Source organism: Uranotaenia lowii, chromosome 3 (genome assembly GCF_029784155.1).
Source record: "Uranotaenia lowii strain MFRU-FL chromosome 3, ASM2978415v1, whole genome shotgun sequence".
In the NCBI taxonomy this organism is placed as follows: Eukaryota; Metazoa; Arthropoda; class Insecta; order Diptera; family Culicidae; genus Uranotaenia; species Uranotaenia lowii.
In genome coordinates, this window is record NC_073693.1 from 26,343,401 (window position 1) to 26,365,583 (window position 22,183).

General features: G+C 31.9%; 1 protein-coding gene across 3 annotated transcripts in view; it reads right to left on the reverse strand.

The window, feature by feature from the left end:
* LOC129750611 (RNA-binding protein Musashi homolog Rbp6-like) overlaps positions 1 to 22,183 on the reverse strand; it is a 1,283,036-nt gene that overhangs the window by 593,492 nt on the left and 667,361 nt on the right. For all 3 annotated transcript variants that reach the window (XM_055745578.1, XM_055745576.1, XM_055745575.1), the window contains exon 3: positions 6,975 to 7,056. In XM_055745578.1, the coding sequence (XP_055601553.1) occupies positions 6,975 to 7,056 (82 nt within the window). The remainder of the gene's footprint in view (positions 1 to 6,974; positions 7,057 to 22,183) is intronic.

The window sequence follows — 22,183 nt, forward strand, 5'->3', positions numbered from 1 at the left end:
GATTTTAAGCAAAAAATTAATTTTATTTCATTACTTTTCAAACCAACTGTAGACCAAGAATGCCAAAAAATCTATGTATTGTGAAAAATATTCTGATTTTCGGTGATTTTACCGAAACATTCTAAAATGGTTTGCTGTGAAACAATTCCCATTAATTTCATTTATAAATCATGACAAACCGAGTGTATTTAACATTTTAGATCAAAAAAATTCTGTGCTCTGTGACACAGATTTTGTAATTAAAAATCTTCTCAAAACTCTGTGAAAATATAGATTTTTCTGGGATTTCGGCAACCTTGCTATAAACTTGTAAAATAAAATAAAAATTTCAAAACGATTTATGATTTTATTTTTCAATTATTCAAAATAATTGGAATCCATAATTCCAAAGTTATGCAAAAACTTGAGATATTTCATTTGTGTAAAGAAATTTTTGGTTCAAATTAAATTTGATTTCCCTGCTGATGAATCTTATTTAAATTAATTTGAAAACATATTTTGGAGTTCTCTCATATTTCAAAGGTACCATAATATATAAGTAAAATGATAAACTTATAGAAAGTTTTTCAGATAAAAAAAATAGTTATATTGAATGGCCATCCGAGGAAAAACCATGAAAACTAAAATTAATAAGTTAAGGCTTCACAATAATTGCAATTTTATGTCAGATCAGAGCTGCAAATTATCAGTGTCAGACAGCCAATATCAGCCGACTTTGATACTGCTTAGCATGTCTATGTTATGTGATACTGATTTTTGGTCAGCGAAATAAGCTTACAATGTCATGACCAAGTTGAATGAACGACATTATGCTTGCTGTGACTTTTTTCTTCTTACAGCGAACAACTACATTTTTTTAACTGTTGTGCAACTTATAACGTAAAATTCCCCCCCAACACAGCCAGGAAATGAAAAAGAAAGACGACCGTATGAGTGATTCGAGTGGAGTGCAAAAATGTCATTCAATATTGACATTGCTGCCTGACTGACATTGTAGCTTGGTCATTCAACTAGTAGACGACTTTGATATTCTTTCGATGACATTGACTACTAGACGTTGGTCAGATGAAACGATATTGACTGAAATTTATCAGCCTTGTGTCAGATAGATTTGAGCGGAATGGAATAAACATATTGATTTTTTTTTTGTTTATAGCAATCTTGAAATGTTTTTGAAGAAAAAAAATTAAACAAACGTTAAATCAGTCGATTTTGATTTATTTGTAAAAAAATTCCTACAAAAATTTAAAAAAAGGTTATCATGTCTCGAAGCAGGGCCGTAAGGAAAAACATATAATTTTGACAGAATGTAACATAGTTTTGAAAAAACTGTGAGTTCCGTGATTGTTATGAAAATTCTGTGCTCTGTGACACAGGTTTTGTTATAAAAATCTGCTAAAAATTTTGTGAAAACATAGATTTTGCTGTGATTTCGGCAACCTTAGCCCTGTAGACTTGTGAAATGAAATAAAAACTGGAGCCCAAAACGGGCCCAATAGGCAGTTTTCCATAATTCCTTCACAACAGGGAAGGGGGGTGGAGTTTTGTGACAAAATATTTACTATAAAAATTTCCTGAAAAATGCATACATAGAGAATAGTTTTAAAAAAAGTGATACTAAGAGTATCTCATTATTTGGGATTAAGTTTTTTCATATTAACGGGAATAACTATATAGTTTTGAAAATTAGTCCCGGATTTTAACAGTGTTATTTGAAGCTTTAAAAATAAATGAGGGTTCTTGAAAAATTTGGTGAAAATATATCGAATATTTAGGAATAAACTTGAAAGAAAAAGTTTGGGGTTAAAATCAGATTTATTATCAATTCTTGTTGACTCGAGGAACTCAGATTTATGTTTATCCGGTGGATATTTCTCGGTTTGTATTCTTGTTTTAAGCAAAAACGACGTATTTATTTACGCAATTCAATAAGTTGCGTTTTCTTGCAAAAAGACTGCAAGCCAAAAAACATATTTTCAGCTCAGATTTCTACCACAAAAAGATGTTTGTTAAGATCTTAGGTTTTGAGGTTTCTACAATAAAAATAATGTTTAACAACAAACCAATAAAATATATTTCCAGCTGAATTCGCCTCAACCTGATGATTGAGTACAAGTCATTTAATAAACCAAAAATTATCATAAAAAATTTATTTCATTTTTAAAATCCTGTGAAAACAGATTTAAATTATAGTTAAGATATTTCAAAGAACGTTAAATTGAAAAGGAATTCAGATCTTATAATTTGATTATAGTTTTCACTTGTTTTGTTATGTTTTTTGGGCATTTTTAAATTTTAATTCCGAAGCTTAGTTTTGCATTTTGAACCAAAAAAATAACTAAATTCTTAATTTGAAATCGATTTGTGAATCAAAATTGAAAACTTAAAATTTTCAATTTTACAGCAGAATCCTTTACCAAAAATCTCTATTTTTTTTAAATATTTTATTTGTAATTCAACGATTAAATCTGAATGAAAATGACAAATGATGAAATCCTGATTTTTCAATTCTTGATAACCATTATGATACTTTTTTAAGTTTATTTTTGAGATTTATTTCTGCATTAGAATAAGGGGAAAGAATTTCAAATCTTTATATTAAAAATGGTTTGTAATTTTAAAAACGGATTTCGGAATTATGAGTTTCGAACATGGATAAAAAAAAATCTTATTTTAGTTTCAAATGCGAAACCAAGATTCAAAGCGGGATTTTTTCAAAGGCTCAAAATGAAAATTATTAATGATAGACTGGATCCAGATTCCACAATCCGATCTCAGTCAACAAACATTTATTTTTATTTTAATAAAAATAGAAAATAGAAGAACCAGATCATCGGAAATCATTAAAACCTTAGCTTACCATTTTTTTTTTCTTAACTATCCGGATTTACGAGAGTTTTTAGGAACGAACAATTTATACCAATTATCAAATTTTGGGTCAGGGGTCGGAAAAAGGGGTCGTCCATATTACCTCATTAATATTTTTACGATATTAACGTTATTATACATTGGACATAGATGGGAATTGGCACAATGAAGTTTTCAGGGACAGATAATCGATTTCTGGTATCAAATTTGGTGTGAAGGGTTGACAAAAGGGGTCGTCCATACTACCGCTTCACTTTTTTTGTGGTACAAACGTTATTGTACATTGGATTGCAATGAAAACTCACATATGAGGTTTGTAAAAGACGGGCAGCCAGTTTCAGGTATCAAATTTTGTAAAAGGGGTCGACCGAGGGGTCGTTCATATTACCTGTTCATCGTTTTTCAGCCATATTGACGCCATTATACAGCGGATTGAGATGAAAAATTGGCACACGGGGGTTTTAGAAACGAACAATTGATTCGAATTCTAAAACTTCGGAACAGGGGTTGACAAAAGGGGTCGCCCATATTACCAGTTCACTGCTTTTGCAATAATGACGTTATTATAATTTGGATTAAGACGGAAATTGCCACACGTTAGTTTTCAGGGACGAATAATCGAGTTAAGGTATTAAATTTCGGCAAAAGGGGTCGTCCATATTTCATGTTCACTGATTTTGTGATACGGACGTTATTGTTCATTGAATTCCAATGAAAATTGATGCAAGTGGGTTTTAAATGACGGGCAGCCTTATTTTGTATAACTGGTCGGCCAAAGGGGTCGTCCATATTGCCTAATCACTGTTTTTGCGATTTGGACAATGTTCATTACTAGATTTCGATAAAAATTGACACTCAGGAAGTTTGAGGGATTTTAAATATCAAATTTGGTGTAAAGGGTCTGCAAAAGAGGTCGTATACATTAACTGAATATGATTTTAGATATTGATGTTATTATGCATCGGATTGGCATTCAAAATTCCTCATCAGGATTTTAAGAGATGGGCAAACAAATGGATGTAAAAATAAGCACACAGGGTTTTTTGAGGTAAGACGAATCAATCCGTTTTGTGGAATTATGAGTTAAAAGTTAATGCATAGGATCGATGAGGAAAATTTGTACACAGTTATTTTTTGAGAATTATGGGTATACAATTTTGGATAGTCAGCATCTCGACATTTTTGTGGAAATTATACGGGTAAACGTACGAATTGAAGAACGGGCTTTGGAAAGAAACATATACGTTGTTTATGTGGTGGTTTTCTAACTTTTTAATTAGAACGCTCCTACTAAATAGTTATATTTTATTCAGTCTAAAGAAATTAAAATTTCTTTGAAAAACATAATCTTATTTTATCAATTTTTTACAATTGCTTGCGAAACGAAGTTCATACGTGATCAGCTAGTATTATTATAAAAAAGTGTTACAGCTTTTTAATTTTTGAAAACATCTAAATTTCTGTTATGAATATCCCAAACACTTTTACTCCTCGTCAGCTCTAAAACAGAACGAGAGCTGAAACATTTTTTTGTTTACTTACTTGTAGTTCATTTGCGTAAAGCTGATAAAATTTTAAAGAAATGTTCAATATTGGTTCTGAATTTTGATCCGATTGAAAATTCGCGCCTTTGTTGATTTTCTGGTATTGAAACAAAGTTTTGGTGATGTCAGATCTAAAAATTAAACATCTAAGTCGAAAGTCTCTAATTATTGGACCCCTTACAAATTTTTCGGGGTTCCCTTTGATTTTCAGGAACTTTAGCAAAAATAGGGAGTAAGGTACATGTTCTTCACATTAAAAGTAATTTTCCTTTAAACTTTGGCTTGAACCATAAAAAAACCTGATTTTTCTTTTTTTGTGCGTATTTTTTCTTTCGCAATTATTCCGTCTTAGTTCCGAAGATGAAAAAACGTTAACAATTTTCTCATTTGTTATCGAAAAAAAAATTGTAAACCATTGACTATAATTTACCATTACAACCACGAGAACTTGAAGGGATTATCAAATCAAGCATTGAAACCATCGAAGCGAACCACAATTTACATTGCTTTGTGATTTCCATCACATTTCGCTTCGCTCCTATTGGAAGCAAAAGCTCGTAAATTCATCAGCGAATCATGTTTTTTTTTCTTCTTCAGGGCGAATGTTTGCTTCGTTTTTTTTTCAAATATCAGAATTTTAACAGCTGAAATGACGTTTTGCATCGCCACGTTTGGTTGTGGTGGAAGCACCAAGTATTTAGTAAGAAAGTTGGTCCTACGGTGAAAATAAGTGCTGTTTTGTTGCTCCACTGGAATTCATTTGATTTTGAAAACTGTGCCGCTGTTTATTCAAGCTTTTTTTTTCTCTAGCCTGTGTCATTCAACAAATCGTTGAAAGCAACCAGCCTAATCCGTGTTTTCGTCACATTTTTGATGCTAAGAGTTCTTACTCCCCCTTTCCGAGGAATGAGCTGTTCTTTGAATGGTGACGGCATTTTTGGGTTGGTACCTTCATACTTTTGCAGCTCTGAGGGACGGTTTTTTGAAAGGTGTTATGTAAGCAGCTGACGGTTTTTCCCTGGAATGAAGTACGGATCCATGGATTTGGCTTTGACGATTTAAGCCTGATTTAGCTCGGCGAGTGAGAGGAAGAGAAAGATTGTTAACACTTCTGCTATTGCTTACATAATCCTGTGTTCACAATGCATTATGTTGTGTAATGTAAGTGAATTGAATTTTGGGACAGAAAGATTCGGTGTTTTTAAGTCTAGGAATTATTTCACCTAGACTTACCAAACCGTTTCCAAGATGTGGAAGTTCACTGTACACGATATACAAAAAGCCACATGTCGCAAAACTTCCACGTGTTTTTCTACCGAAAACTCTGTGTCACCATAATTTGTTGGGTGTCATTTTTCACAAAGGGGAAATATGTTTCCCAAAAATAAAAAAAAGAATTCAAAAGAAACATGTTGCCATAAATTGACGTTGAATGAATATGGCAATAACACTTCCCGCATGATAATGATCAAATTATTTAAATTTATTATTTTTTTGTGCTGCCACCAGAAAGTCATTTGGGTTTGTTTATTTTAAGCAAATCAGAAACTTGGAATGAGAACAAGTTGCCGGTTAGTTAGTTGCCGCAGTTAGATAAGCGATAAAGTGACATTATCGCTCGAGGAAATGTCGAAAATAGTAGAAAAAAGAAGGCAAGATGAACAGCCTTTGGGAGATGCCGTTTTAACGAAGAACGAATCGATAAAAAAATTGTCATGATCAAAGTTGTATCCTTTCTAGAGTATTAAATTCATCGAAATTTCATGTAAAAATAAAATAATTCTTTAAAGTTTACAAGAAAGTGTAGAATCATAATTTGTTGGATAAAACATTTTGTTGATTTTTAAAAGAGATTCTCAGCTCTACCCGATAAAAGTGCACTTATGAAATTACTGCTTTCGAAAACATTTTCAAAGCAGATTTTATTTTCCCAGCAGAAATTCACTGACAGCGCGTGCGGTCGCCAATTGTGAATATGTGAGTTTTTATTATTCATGTGAGATTACATGACGTGGTGGCATTCTGTGGAGCTTTCAGAAAGGTTCAACTGAAATTCCCCCGCAAAAGGTAACGTTGATCCCGGGGAAAAAATCTGATTATCCCCTGGGATGCCCTCCGGGAAGGCCACTTTTTTCCCTTCTTCCTCCAGATTGCTGTTGCTCCAGAAAACCTTACTTTCTCCTTCCAATTCGAACCAAACACAACAAATATTGACAATCTCTGTATATCCCGAAAATAAATGCCCCCGGTTTGCGTTTTGGTGTTTTAATTTTAATGATTTGGTCCGTGACTGCTGTGTGCGGTGCCAATCATTGAATGTTTTAAACATCGAGGCATTCAGGTGTATTGCCTGATGATATTTTCATGAAATTATCCTAAAAGGGTTCGGGTTTCAATATTTTAGTGGCAGGCGTTCGAGGGAGCAGCGATGGGAATTGTATGTTATCTTTATCGGGAGAGAATATTAGCGATTGCAATGTTCTGAAGTTTATAAAAAGTGCAAAAAATTAAAAATAAAAAAAAAAATCCAACTACATTTTACTGAAATAAGTGGTTACTTACCTAGACCTTCGTGTCGTGGGATCTTTCATCACCATTACTTCTGTGATTTCTCCGAATTTACTAAAGTAATCCCTAAGGCTTTCTGCAAAGAAAAGAAATGGAGAAGAAAACAAATGTTAATATTTGATAATTGATGTAGTAAAAAGGTTGACATATCGTTCGTTATTTGAGAAAACCCCAGCGAGCTCTCATTTTTTTGTGTTAGATTTACTTAAACTGATAAACTAAAATTATCTACTGAGTTCAGCGGAGATTTTTAAAACTCAGTGATCTTGAAAGGTGAGATATGAAAAGCAACATGGATCTCAACTTATTTCAAGTCTAAATTTTATTTTGCGCAAATAAAACCTCTCTAAGCAAAGATCAAGTCTCCTCTAACATTCTTTTTGAGTTGAAACAAGTTGTAGCTAGCCCAGTGGTCAGCAACCTTTTGAGTCAGAGGAGCCAAAAACTACAAAGATCTAAAATAAAGGAGTTTGAAAGAGCCAGAGTATACTTAAGGTATCCAGAACGCCAGATATTTTATCCGGGTTGGCCCAGATATTTTATATAAAATTTAAAAAAAATAAAATTGCCTGAATTTCATTGGAAAAATTCAAATTTCGCGCGGGTTTATTCTCATTCTCATTCTCATTTTAAACTTTAAAAAACAGCATGTGTGGTGATTTTTTTTTACAAATGAGGCCCTCAGAGCCAAAGGGGTATAAGTGACAAAATGGTCGATTTTGAGTTAATGATGCCAAATGATTTTTCATATTTCAAACTTTATTTGATGATTTTTTCAGATTGTTTTAGTTCTATTTACATAATTTCATGTTCCAAAGCAAAATACTTCTTCTTTTTCTACTTAAGCTGGTTCACGGACAGCTCGGATTAAGGGCCAGTGACTTTGACTTTATGCCCCGACCAAAGCAAAATACAAATTTTCGAAAATACATGGAAAATTGTCAAACACAACAACTTAGAAGTGTGTTTTCTCGAAATAAGCTTTCATGCACTTATACCCCTTAGGCTTCAAGGGTTCCAAGTTTCATAAAAATAATCATAAAAGGTTTTTTAAAAGCCTTAATACAATTTAAAATCTGCTGTTAAATTTTGATGACAAAATTTTTTTTGTCTTGAATTTTGATGTGATTATTCGTATATTTTGACCAAATATGCTTGGATATTGCTTGGACTTTGATCGAAAACTTTGAAATCAAATGCTTGGATTTTGCCAAATTTTTAAATTAAACTTCCCGAATTTGTCCGGCCTGGTGACGCGCTGAAATAGTTCTGGCTACCTCAAATATACAAATTTCAAAACACTTGATCCAATTTTGAAAATAATGAAATAAATTAAAATTCTTCCTTTATTTTAATTTATTTGGGATACTTGATCATTTTTTCTTATTTTCATCATATCTTTTTGAAAAAATTTAGCAACTTGTCGTCTTTTTCATTTTCTGCCAGCGTGTAATTTTCAGTTTATATGCACGTAAAGCTAAAACGATACATAACATCAAAGCATTTTCATGAAACGAAAAAATATTGTGATATTTTTTTTAGCTGAAGGATACTAAATCCAGTTTGAGTACTTGATTCTTAATTCAGGGTGCCCTGATCCAAGGCAAAAATCTAGGAAAATCCAAAGATTAAAGGTCCGTTGTCTATTTTTTGCCATATTAGATATTAATATCAGGCAAAGTGAATTCTGAAAGATTGTCATTGCAATTGTCTTTTGCTACCCTAATGTCATTGCTTACATCAAGACGCAATTTTCTTATTTTTATATAAACACAGTTTTTTTGAATCCTATTTAGCTGTGATTTAACTGGATAAACATAAGTTTTTAGACAAATGTAAGAAATATCGTGATTACCAATGATCACGTTCCATCCAGAAGAAAACTACAGATTTTTGGACTATAGGAATCAATTAAACCCATAAATACATTTTATAAAACTTTTCCAAAAAAAAAATGAGATTTTAATATTGTTTTATGAAGCAACGGCATAATAAAGTTCGTATTATACTCTGATAATTAACATATTTTAATACATATTTTTATTATAATTTTTTTCATGTGGGAAACATTTTAAAGTGATAGAAAAAGATCTTAGAATCAAATTTTGATAAATTTTTAAAATAAAGTTCAATAACTCGGATTTTTTTTTTTAATTTGTTGAAATAAAAACATTGTTGTTTTGTGGATTTGACACATTTTTCTAGCCCATTTGATATTTGTAAGACGGTTTCAAGATATAGCAAAGGAATCAAGTATCCTCATGCTCCCCTACTGCTTAAACCGTATTTAATTATATTCTTTTTTGTTTTAAACTGAACAGTTGTTCTAAAATACTCATTTTCAGTGGGTTGAAAATATTTGAATTTTAAATTTTTTGTAATGTTTTGAAGGATTGTATAAGAATGAATTTATTTATTTTTTAATTTTATCCAAAGTATAAGGTAGTGATACCATACGTACTCTTTTAAGAGCACAGGTATATACTCTTTTTCGATTGAGAAATGAACTTAAAACACTTTTTGTTGGGGAAATTAAGTGAAATGTACTATTTTTTTGTTGAAAGATATTTTACCACATAAACGAGCTTATGACTCCTGATTTTTAAAATTTCAAAGCAACAAATTTTCAAGCTACAATAAATCCGAAAGAAATCTTTAAGCATTCGTAGGGCAGCACAGTTTTGTTTTTTTTTTTTTTTTGTTAAAAGCTTCTAAGGATGGATTCCAACGGATAGGATTACGAATATCTACAATGTTAATCTGGATTTTCCGTTAGAGATTTAATTTAATTTGATAAGTGATATTTTTTTACTAATAGAAAAATATCACTTATCAAATTAAATAAAATCATTTTAAAGTGGATTGAAGGATTGAACTTATTCAATCCAACCATTAACTTGAATACAAAGATTTCAGAAAGGGATCTTCCAGACGTTGACATAAATTTTGAAGGCAACTACTTAGTGCCTTTGTCTATGCAATAAATACCCAAAACGAATTCAAAATACTGTTATGGTAGCATGAAAAAAAACGAAAGATTTTCTTAAAAAAATCAAGATTTTTTTTGTGGAACATGCAACAGTTCAGTTTTTGAGTGGCTCAGAATATCCACGTTCTGAAAATAACCTTTATGGTTTTTTAATAATCACTCAGACAAATACTTACCTATTATAATTTTCATAAGATGCGTCTAATAAACTGACGTTTGGAGTTCTTAATTGTTTTTCATAAGAGTTTGATGAAATTCTTGCAATTTTCAGAGGAAATTTTTTGAAAAACACAAGAGGCGTAGTTGTGAAAAATATTGAACACATTCATTCCATCAGTCTGTTTCTTCATCGTCATACAAAGCGGTGTGGAGTTATTAATTTTTTTTAGTAGTTAACCTTCCGTGATAATTGTTTTTATAACTCGAACTGTATTTTCTCGAAACGCTATCTCAGGAAAAGATAGGATGAAAAAGAAACAAGAAATTTTCTTACCTTTCACTAAATGACAAGCTCTACAACTTCTCATTTTTGAATTTTTGAATAAGGTTACCAGAGTCATCCAGCCAAAAAAAATTAAGATAAGCTAGTTTGGGTCATAGAGATCCGGATTATTGTTTTGGTTATAAAATCAGTTACAAAACAATATTTTTTCTGAACCGATTTTCATAAACATAACCATTTTGAAATTGTCCTAGTGTTTACTCTTAAATGCTATCTAAAAATTAAAGTTTTGAGCTTTATGATGTATGTATGTATTGAATCCACCTTGGGTTTACGGCAGCGCCGCGGTTGTGGCAAAAAAAAAATCCACACGTCCGTCTTAGCTACCAAGCAACACAATCATAACCACTCAATGAGACTTCTAAGGGAATGGAATCATAAGCAGAGACCCTTACTGTATCCAGGGATAAAAGGGGAAAAGTCTCGAGAAGCTATAACCATGTTGTTGACTAACCAAGATAGCATGCAAACTATAATCCCAAACTATAATTTGAGTTTTGAGCTTTATGATCTTCAGAAAATGACCTTAGAGCTAAAAAGTCCTTAAAAAACGGGTGTTTTGCTTCCAAGATAACTCATTTTATTGAAGTCATATTGAACACCCTTGATTGATATAAACTAAGATAGATTGAAAGCTCATTTTGATGTAATGAAAATGCTTAATTTTACAAATCACAGCTTATTATTTGAAAAATTATTTAAAAAAAATGTTTCAATGAAATTAGGAATAACTATATTTTCATGAGGATCATGAAGAATTTTGATGAAAAAATTTTTCATTCTATTTAATTACATTCAATGACAAACAGTTCTCATATTCAAACATAGGTTTTTGACATATCCTTTGTTTTTCACGTTTTTTTTTTATAAATTCAATAGTTTATAGGCCCAATTTTAATAATTTAAGCTAATCATTCGCTAAAAAAGGGGTTTCAAGAAGAAAGTCGATGTTTTTTTTTTTCAATTATAAAATATGACATCAGAGACCATTTCCATTTTACTTTCAAATGTCATTATTTCAACCTGGTCGGATACGATCTTTGTTCAAAAACGCCCTATTTTTTTAGTTATTTTGTTTTTCGCCTTAATTTATAAAATTGAAGTAAGTTTATTTTTTCATAAATAGATAGCGATCATGTGGGCGATTTCAAAATGGTTAAATTTATGAAAATCGGATCTGTGATTTTGAAGATACAGACAAAAAGGTGATCCCGTTCTTTATGACCCTTACTGGCTAATTGAAGGTTAAATGTTATTTCGATCTTCTGAATGGAAAGTTTGAATTCATTTTTTTTGTAAACTGGCAACCGGCTTAAATCACAAGGTGGTAGCCCAGATGTTTGGTAAAAACTTAGTTGGAACCGGGTGTTGAAGTGCTGCTGATTGTAATTACGATGGAGTTTGAAATATGTAAGCCGAATTTTGAAATTAAAGTTTTTTAACATGGCTTGTGATATAGCTCAGTTGACAAGTCAATTGCCTCCTGTGCCGAGGTTCGTAAGTTCGAGATCAAGAGTAAACATGGATCACAGGATAAGTTTTTCAATGACTGTCCGCCAACTAGATCGTTTATAAAAGTCGCGAATGACATAAAGATGTTAAAACGACTTTAATCGAAACAAAAAAAAATTACATTTAATTTCTTGAATTATTTTACAAACATTACAATTCTTATTTCCATAACATTCTCTTATAAAAAGGAACAACCTCTCATAAAAATTAGTATTCATCTGACGAATTTATGTGCGCCATAAGCCAATATTATGAGTTTCTCTACTAGCGCAACTGACGAGTTTTTTAAGAGTGTAGCATTTCTCATCAATCTTTCGAAAATGATCTTGATCATCGAATCGATGTACTCTTTCTGAAGCTGCAAGAGGGCTTCTTAAAGTTATGGTTTATTTTTTATCAAACAGTAATGTCAAAAAAGTTAAAGGAAATTGAATTTGTTTTTTTATGATTTTACCTTAAAATGAAAGAATGAGTTTAACAAATAGATTAACCCAGAATCCAGGATTTGGAACAAAAAGCAGGATAACAATTTCGGGTCCAAAAATCAAAATAATAATCAGGTATTCAGAATAACGTTCAGGGCACAGGATCAGATTTAAAGATATGGATCGGAACCCCAGATCAAGTGTTCAAAATGCAGGCCTAGAGTCCAAAATAAGATTCCCAGTTAAGGATCAGTAAGAATCCAAGATCAAGGTCCGAGATTCTGGATCAGGATTTAAATTCAGGATAAAAAAACACGACAAGGACCAAGTTCTAGATCAAAAACTCAGGGTTGGGATGAAGAATCCTGAATCAAGGTTTGGACCAAGAATCCATGATCCGGGATCAAGATCAGAATCTAAGATGTGATCTAGAATCAAATTTCTACTTCAAGTTATATTATAGATTTTTGATAAATATTCAAATTGATGGGATCAAAATTCAAGATTCAGGATTGCGATTAAGTATTTTCATATTCAAAATAAGGATTAGGATCGGTTTCCTAGAGCAGAGCCGAGGTTTGAAATCTCAATCTGGAATAAAAATCCCCGGATCAGCAATCATTCGAGATCAGCGTCTGGAATCCTGAATCAGGATATGAATCGGAAAATCAGGATCTATGATCTCAGATCAGGATTCATGATCAGAATCCGAAATCAGAATTCGGTATAATTTTGTCGGATTAGGATTCAATATATGAAATCTAATTAGTGAGCCGTATTTCTAGATCAGCATAATATAATTACAATCCGGAAGCAAGAACCCATTCGAGGATTTAACAGCAGGGTCTAAGGTGGGAGTTGTAAAAATCCTCTCTCATGATCAGGTCAACGATCCTGGATCTTTGATCAAAGATCTTGGCTCAGAATACTGAACCATGACCCATGATCTATTAGATTCAAATTCCGAGATCACTAACGTGATTATGATCCAGGATCTCAATGCACGATCAGGATAAGTATCGAGGGTCCTGGATCCGCGGTTAAGATTAGAATCAAGAATCTATATCCAGGATCAACTTTGGCGTTAAGATTAATGATGCATTGTTGAATCAGGATTGGGACAAGTATTTTAACATTCAAATAAGGATGAGGATCGGATTCCTAGAGCAGAGCTCAAGTTCAAAATTGCAATCTGGGTCAAAATCCCCGGATCAGCTAGAATTCGAGATCAGAGTCTGGAATCCTGGCTCAGGATCAGAATCGGCAATCAGGATCTATGATCAGGATCTGAATCCGAGATCAGCATTCTTGATTCCAGGAGCAATAACTGGTTAGCGGACTTAACATCGGGGTCAAAGGCGGGAGTGATGAAAATTCTTATCCGGGATTGGGATCAATAATCCTGGATCATTGATCGAAGATAATGATTCGGAGTACTGAACTATGAACCATGGTCTACGAGATCATTATCTAGGTCAGAGTAAAAAAGCAGGTTTTTGACTCAGGATTCAGGTTCAGGATCCGAGAATATGATTAAAATCGGGATCAAGATACGTATCTAGTTTCAAATCGGAGTCAGGAGTAGGTTTAGGATAATGAATGGAGTTAAAATCGGGATCAGCTTCCGAATCAGAATCTTTCTGTGAGCTGGTGGTTTTAGCATTTGTTAGATGCTAGCCATCATGTCCTTGAAATATGTACGTGTTAAGTTTGAATAAGATCTCTTCAAATAAACTTGAAGTTTCACTGAGGGTTTATATGTATGTGTTTGTTAAAAAAAAATCGAGAACAGAGTCCCGAATCCTAGATCAGGATCAGGATCGGCAAACAGGCTCTTTGATCTCAGATCTGGATTCAGGATCAGAATCTGGGAATAGTATTAGGTATAACAAAGTGGATCAGGAATCAATATATGAGATATTGTTAGAGACCCGTATTTCTAAGTCAGAATAAATTTTCAGAATCTGGGAACAAGAACTAATATGAGGACTCAGCATTGGAAGCCCGGTTCTGGATAAACATGAAAATCCACAATCTCACTTTAGGAACAATTGCTAAGGAACAATTGCTAATTGTGTTCCATAATGAAAATCCTTAATCAGAATTGGGTATAATATTTCTGGATCATTGATCAAAGACCATAATTTGGAATACTGAACTATAAACCTCTACAAAATCATTATCTAGGAAAAGAGTCCAAAAGCAGAATCTGGGACTCAGGATTTTGCTTCAGGATCCGAGATTAGGATTGAAATCGGGATGTTTCAAGTTTCAAATCGGAGTGGGGGTAGGTTTAGGATAAAGAATGGAACCAAAAACGGGATCAGTTTCCGAATAAGGATCAACTTAATAATCCGGAGCCTAATCCTGTCTAATTTGTATTTAAAATTGTTCTGGTAATTTTGTGAAGTACGTTGAAACGATGAAGTTGACAAAGTTTTGTGACGCAACCCTAAAGTGAAAGTAGGAACGAAGACCTTAAAAAAGTATGAACGCCGGACAGTTTTCCGAACATTTTTCCTGAAAACCTGGCATTATCCGAAAATTTGTTTTACAATTTGTCTATCCAAAATGTGAGCAACATTTGGGCTAATTTGATCAAAACACAAGTGCTTTTCCTCGAAAATCAAAACTTTTTTTTTTCAAAATGACTTAGAAAACAAGAAATTTTTTTTATTTAAACACATCATCAGCAAATTGTGCTCTTGGCATCTAAAAAAACCAAATATGATTCTTTTGATAAGGATTGATAAAACGTTTAAGTTAGAAAAAATTCAAAAATATAATAATTCATTTTTAGCTTTTTTATTAGATTTTTCAAATTAAGTGCATAAAACCAGGCAAAATCCAGGCAACCGGGCCACCGGATCTTTATAAATTTTGTATCAAATTTTCGGGCAAGTAAAATAAGGAAATTTGGAAAGCTTAACTAATATACCAAGGTTTCCAGATTGCCTGGTTTTAACCAAGTTTGCCTGGATATTAAAAACATAATTTGGGAACAGTCGGGCCCGGTCCGGTTGCCCGGGTTTCATTTAAAGAGTCCTGGATTTTGCCCAAAATTATTCAATTTAATTGGCAAATAAAACACACGCAAAATTGCGTTATTAATTTTTTTAATAATGTCTCCAAATTGAAATTTGTGTGCAAGTTTTGCAAAAAAAAAACCATCAAAGGTTTTTGGAAGCCGCAAGAACGATTTAAAATCTGACCATAAGTTGTAACAAGAATTGTTTTTTATTGAATTTTCTTGATTTTTTTTTTAATAATTTCTGGGTTTGACAAAATTTGGCCGGATATTTTCCGGAGTTTTGGTCTTCAATTTTAAAACCAAATTCACGGATTATGCAAGGTTTTTATATAAAACTTTCCGGATTTGTTCGGCCTGGAAACGTGCTGAAAATTCTGGCAGCCTTATTATATTTAACCACTTAAACTTTTTTGGTTCATGACATCTTACCATAAAAATACCAACAATGCTCAAAACGCCAGAATCCATCAAGACGGCATAATTTTTGCCTGTACATTGGATGCAGTAAGAACAGATCGGCTTTTTTTTTTAATTTAAATGGCTTAAACACTATCATATTAATTTAGTTAATGAGGTAAGAATCAGGGAAGAAAGTGTTAAAATATAAGACCCATTCTAAAACCCGAACTTTAACCGCTTAGTGAAACAAACAAACAATTCGTCCTACTGGAAGGAGTAAGGTCTGCAGTCAGCAAACGCCACCGAGTAACAAATGGCTTCGAACATAAAAGTGCGGCACCATTAGTCAAAGTATAGGAAGGACGGTCAAGAGGCCCTTCTTCCAATAACATCGATTGACTGCTCCCTCCCCTTCAGGTTTGATTTTTATTTGTAGTAAAAGATAAACGACTTACTAAATACCTCTACACACATTGTGGTTCCTTTCTCTGGAAGTGGGGAACGAAAAAGTTGTAGGTTTGTGAAGGGTTTGGATAGAACAACGTGGTATAAGTCAAAAAGTATACGATCGGCTTAGAACTTTATTGGTGGACTACCCAGTGAAAATGACCGACTAATCAATAGATAAGTGACCTGAATGATATCGATTCCAGTGGAGGTCGTAAATATTTGGTGAATGTGTAGCTGTGAGTAACGGTTTCTCTCTGTGTCGCCAATAAATTTTGAAGGGCTTCTAGGAATTATTGGTGTGTTTCCTTCTGGGATAACAAACAAATGGGAGGGCTGTGGATGATGATAACTCAAGCTTTATTGAAACACTTAAAATCATGCATTTTTGGTTTTTTATAGTTCATTTTTCAAAACTGTATTTCTTGGGTCAACCATTTGTTACTCCAGGCAAGTTTTAAGATTTTCTAATCTTTTATCAGTTCCATCTATTTGCACTTTTCTATCAAGTCTCTATTTGCTAAAGTTTTATCTCTGATGCCCTGGGCCCAATAGATGAGGTGAAATAGAGCCCAAAAACTATTCTCCAGCTGAGAGGAAAAATGCCTCATTTCCCATCTCAATGCCTCAAAAAAAAAAAAAAAAGCAGGAAAGAAAGGGTTCCCCTCACTACTGATCATCGGGGGCTCATTGAAGTTACGGAATGCTTCGGGCCACAAAAGTACTCCTTCTTCCATTCACTCACCATCACCGGCTCACTAGGGGAGCCCACTCTCTGGAGCCACCGCTGCTGCCGTGCGAGAGCCCTCTTATTATCTGGACGAATCTGGTGGCTAGTTTGCTTTTCAGTTTCTGAAAGCAAACGGCCATTATCACCAAAGGTCGTTTTTATAATCAAAACCCCTCCGCACTTCTGTACTTGTGAAGCTGTGTATGTACCGAGGTTAGGACTCGAGATGGGCAAAAACTTTCTACCGGCCCCTACTTGAAGGAAATTGAAACATGTCCTCTGGTGAATGTGCGCTTTTTTTACTTTGCTTTCTTTGCCCCTTTTGCCTTGTTACATGAACACCCTTTTGACTTTGACCAGTTATGTGTGGCAGCTTGTTTTTTCTCTGTTGATTCTGCTTCCAGGGGTTCTACCTTTTCTTCTGGCTCAATTTCAATATTCACCTTTTCATAATAACGAGGCTGGGATTGGAATTTTCATATCGTAGATAAGAGCTGCTGGTGTTTTTTTCTGGGTGTGTGTGTTTCAAGCTTTCCCAAGCCGATTCATCGTTCCAATTCCCCCAAAAGAAGATGACTTTTTAGTTTAAAGTGGCCTGGCTTTCCAGGGAAATGTTTATGGAATGTTGAGAAAAAAAAGTCGGTCCGTTAAAAGTAATGGTCACTCACTGAACTGGCCGGCCAAGAGTGGTTTCAACGACTTTTTAGCTGGCCTGTTGGAATTTCTTTTGTCGGGCGATTGAATGAGTTTCGCAAATCACCGGCTCTTTAAAGTAAAGGGTTGAAGAAGGAGTCTTCTCTAGATAATCATTCTCATTAAATTTTATACGCCAAATCCATAACGAATTTCTATGAAGTAACTGTCAGAATATGCTATACAATGCATACCAAAACCTGTTATCTATTTGATGTTTTGAACAGGTTTTTAACGAGAAGGAAATAAAAAAAATCTAGCAGTTTAGATTAAAAAAAAAACTCTAAAACCCATAATGCTCAGATTTAGAACATGCCATTTTGATGCACTTAAGTACTTTATTTGTTAACCCTATTCTGGAATATGAATCCGTTGAAAAAAAAAATCGGAAAAATAGATTTATTGACTAACTACGAAGCTATCTACGCAAAAAAAAACAGAATTTTAATCCAAAAATAAACAATTATTTACAAATACTTTAATTTTAGCCAATAATTCGCAGTCAACCTTCATTTTAGTCAAAACGATATATTATAAAAAAAAAGTTTAATAGATTCAAACCTTCGTGGGATTTCTGTTTCATTTATAATAATCTAACCAAAAAGTGTTCAAAATTAATCCAAACAATCGAAATTTCTCTGCCTCTTATCGTCTTGCCATTAATTCAATGACTTTGTGAACTTTTGTTTGCATTTTCAGCAGAACCAACTTTTCGAAATCCGCGTTGCACCAGCCAAAGTGGAACTTTCGTCTTATAATTGACACCAATAGACGGCACACACACTCCAGAGAATTAACTAGCCCAAATTTCCGAACGGGTTCTTCAAATCTGTTGACTTTTCAGCCCACTCTGTGACAGCCGGCTTTGGAAAGCTGCCATCATTGCTGGAAGGCTCGAAAACCGCAAGACCAACACCGTCAAACTGGGTCCTACCCATAACTAGTCTAAGGATCAGACCAGACCTTCCCTCGCGCGCGCAATATTAATGAGTTTAGAATCAACTTTTGACAGACTGATAGTTGCCCGGGAAATAATATTCACAGTTTTCCCTCCGAATCAATTCTAAAGGAAGGGGGTGTTTTTCACCCAAGGTAAATGTGGTTCATTGTGGCTGCAGAAGACATCCAAGGAGGATCGGGTGGCTGAAGCAGATATTTTAAGTGCTTTGCCATTATCTTTCGAAGCCGGTTGAAGCGACAGACAGGCATTTCTCTCGGTGTTGGTTGCTGGCAGGGCCCATGCATTTTGCACTGTTCTAAGTGCATCCTAGACCAAGCAGGGATGCCAAGATTTTTTTTGAATCGGCAAACAAATGTGGAAAGAAGGTCGAAACCTTAAAATATGTTTATAAGTTAAAAGCTTAATATTTTGATTCAAAAAATTTTTTTGATTCAAAAAATTTTTTTTTTTCAAGAAAGTGTCATTTTTGTCATTTTTGTCATTTTTGTCATTTTTGTCATTTTTGTCATTTTTGTCATTTTTGTCATTTTAGTCATTTTTGTCATTTATGTCATTTTGTCATTTTTGTCATTTTTGTCATTTTTGTCATTTTTGTCATTTTTGTCATTTTTGTCATTTTTGTCATTTTTGTCATTTTTGTCATTTTTGTCATTTTTGTCATTTTTGTCATTTTTGTCATTTTTGTCATTTTTGTCATTTTTGTCATTTTTGTCATTTTTGTCATTTTTGTCATTTTTGTCATTTTTGTCATTTTTGTCATTTTTGTCATTTTTGTCATTTTTGTCATTTTTGTCATTTTTGTCATTTTTGTCATTTTTGTCATTTTTGTCATTTTTGTCTTTTTGTCATTTTTGTCATTTTTGTCATTTTTGTCATTTTTGTCATTTTTGTCATTTTTGTCATTTTTGTCATTTTTGTCATTTTTGTCATTTTTGTCATTTTTGTCATTTTTGTCATTTTTGTCATTTTTGTCATTTTTGTCATTTTTGTCATATTTGTCATTTTTGTCATTTTTGTCATTTTTGTCATTTTTGTCATTTTTGTCATTTTTGTCATTTTTGTCATTTTTGTCATTTTTGTCATTTTTGTCATTTTTGTCATTTTTGTCATTTTTGTCATTTTTGTCATTTTTGTCATTTTTGTCATTTTTGTCATTTTTGTCATTTTTGTCATTTTTGTCATTTTTGTCATTTTTGTCATTTTTGTCATTTTTGTCATTTTTGTCATTTTTGTCATTTTTGTCATTTTTGTCATTTTTGTCATTTTTGTCATTTTTGTCATTTTTGTCATTTTTGTCATTTTTGTAATTTTTGTAATTTTTGTAATTTTTGTCATTTTTGTCATTTTTGTCATTTTTGTCATTTTTGTCATTTTTGTCATTTTTGTCATTTTTGTCATTTTTGTCATTTTTGTCATTTTTGTCATTTTTGTCATTTTTGTCATTTTTGTCATTTTTGTCATTTTTGTCATTTTTGTCATTTTTGTCATTTTTGTCATTTTTGTCATTTTTGTCATTTTTGTCATTTTTGTCATTTTTGTCATTTTTGTCATTTTTGTCATTTTTGTCATTTTTGTCATTTTTGTCATTTTTGTCATTTTTGTCATTTTTGTCATTTTTGTCATTTTTGTCATTTTTGTCATTTTTGTCATTTTTGTCATTTTTGTCATTTTTGTCATTTTTGTCATTTTTGTCATTTTTGTCATTTTTGTCATTTTTGTCATTTTTGTCATTTTTGTCATTTTTGTCATTTTTGTCATTTTTGTCATTTTTGTCATTTTTGTCATTTTTGTCATTTTTGTCATTTTTGTCATTTTTGTCATTTTTGTCATTTATGTCATTTAGTCATTTTTGTCATTTTTGTCATTTTTGTCATTTTTGTCATTTTTGTCATTTTTGTCATTTTTGTCATTTTTGTCATTTTTGTCATTTTTGTCATTTTTGTCATTTTTGTCATTTTTGTCATTTTTGTCATTTTTGTCATTTTTGTCATTTTTGTCATTTTTGTCATTTTTGTCATTTTTGTCATTTTTGTCATTTTTGTCATTTTTGTCATTTTTGTCATTTTTGTCATTTTTGTCATTTTTGTCATTTTTGTCATTTTTGTCATTTTTGTAATTTTTGTAATTTTTGTAATTTTTGTCATTTTTGTCATTTTTGTCATTTTTGTCATTTTTGTCATTTTTGTCATTTTTGTCATTTTTGTCATTTTTGTCATTTTTGTCATTTTTGTCATTTTTGTCATTTTTGTCATTTTTGTCATTTTGTCATTTTTGTCATTTTTGTCATTTTTGTCATTTTTGTCATTTTTGTCATTTTTGTCATTTTTGTCATTTTTGTCATTTTTGTCATTTTTGTCATTTTTGTCATTTTTGTCATTTTTGTCAATTTTTGTCATTTTTGTCATTTTTGTCATTTTTGTCATTTTTGTCATTTTTGTCATTTTTGTCATTTTTGTCATTTTGTCATTTTTGTCATTTTTGTCATTTTTGTCATTTTTGTCATTTTTGTCATTTTTGTCATTTTTGTCATTTTTGTCATTTTTGTCATTTTTGTCATTTTTGTCATTTTTGTCATTTTTGTCATTTATGTCATTTAGTCATTTTTGTCATTTTTGTCATTTTTGTCATTTTTGTCATTTTTGTCATTTTTGTCATTTTTGTCATTTTTGTCATTTTTGTCATTTTTGTCATTTTGTCATTTTTGTCATTTTTGTCATTTTTGTCATTTTTGTCATTTTTGTCATTTTTGTCATTTTTGTCATTTTGTCATTTTTGTCATTTTTGTCATTTTTGTCATTTTTGTCATTTTTGTCATTTTTGTCATTTTTGTCATTTTTGTCATTTTTTGTCATTTTTGTCATTTTTGTCATTTTTGTCATTTTTGTCATTTTTGTCATTTTTGTCATTTTTGTCATTTTTGTCATTTTTGTCATTTTTGTCATTTTTGTCATTTTTGTCATTTTTGTCATTTTTGTCATTTTTGTCATTTTTGTCATTTTTGTCATTTTTGTCATTTTTGTCATTTTTGTCATTTTTGTCATTTTTTGTCATTTATGTCATTTTGTCATTTTTGTCATTTTTGTCATTTTTGTCATTTTGTCATTTTTGTCATTTTTGTCATTTTTGTCATTTTTGTCATTTTTGTCATTTTTGTCATTTTTGTCATTTTTGTCATTTTTGTCATTTTTGTCATTTTTGTCATTTTTGTCATTTTTGTCATTTTTGTCATTTTTGTCATTTTTGTCATTTTGTCATTTTTGTCATTTTTGTCATTTTTGTCATTTTGTCATTTTTGTCATTTTGTCATTTTTGTCATTTTTGTCATTTTTGTCATTTTTGTCATTTTTGTCATTTTGTCATTTTTGTCATTTTTTGTCATTTTTGTCATTTTTGTCATTTTTGTCATTTTTGTCATTTTTGTCATTTTTGTCATTTTTGTCATTTTTGTCATTTTTGTCATTTTTGTCATTTTTGTCATTTTTGTCTTTTTGTCATTTTTGTCATTTTTGTCATT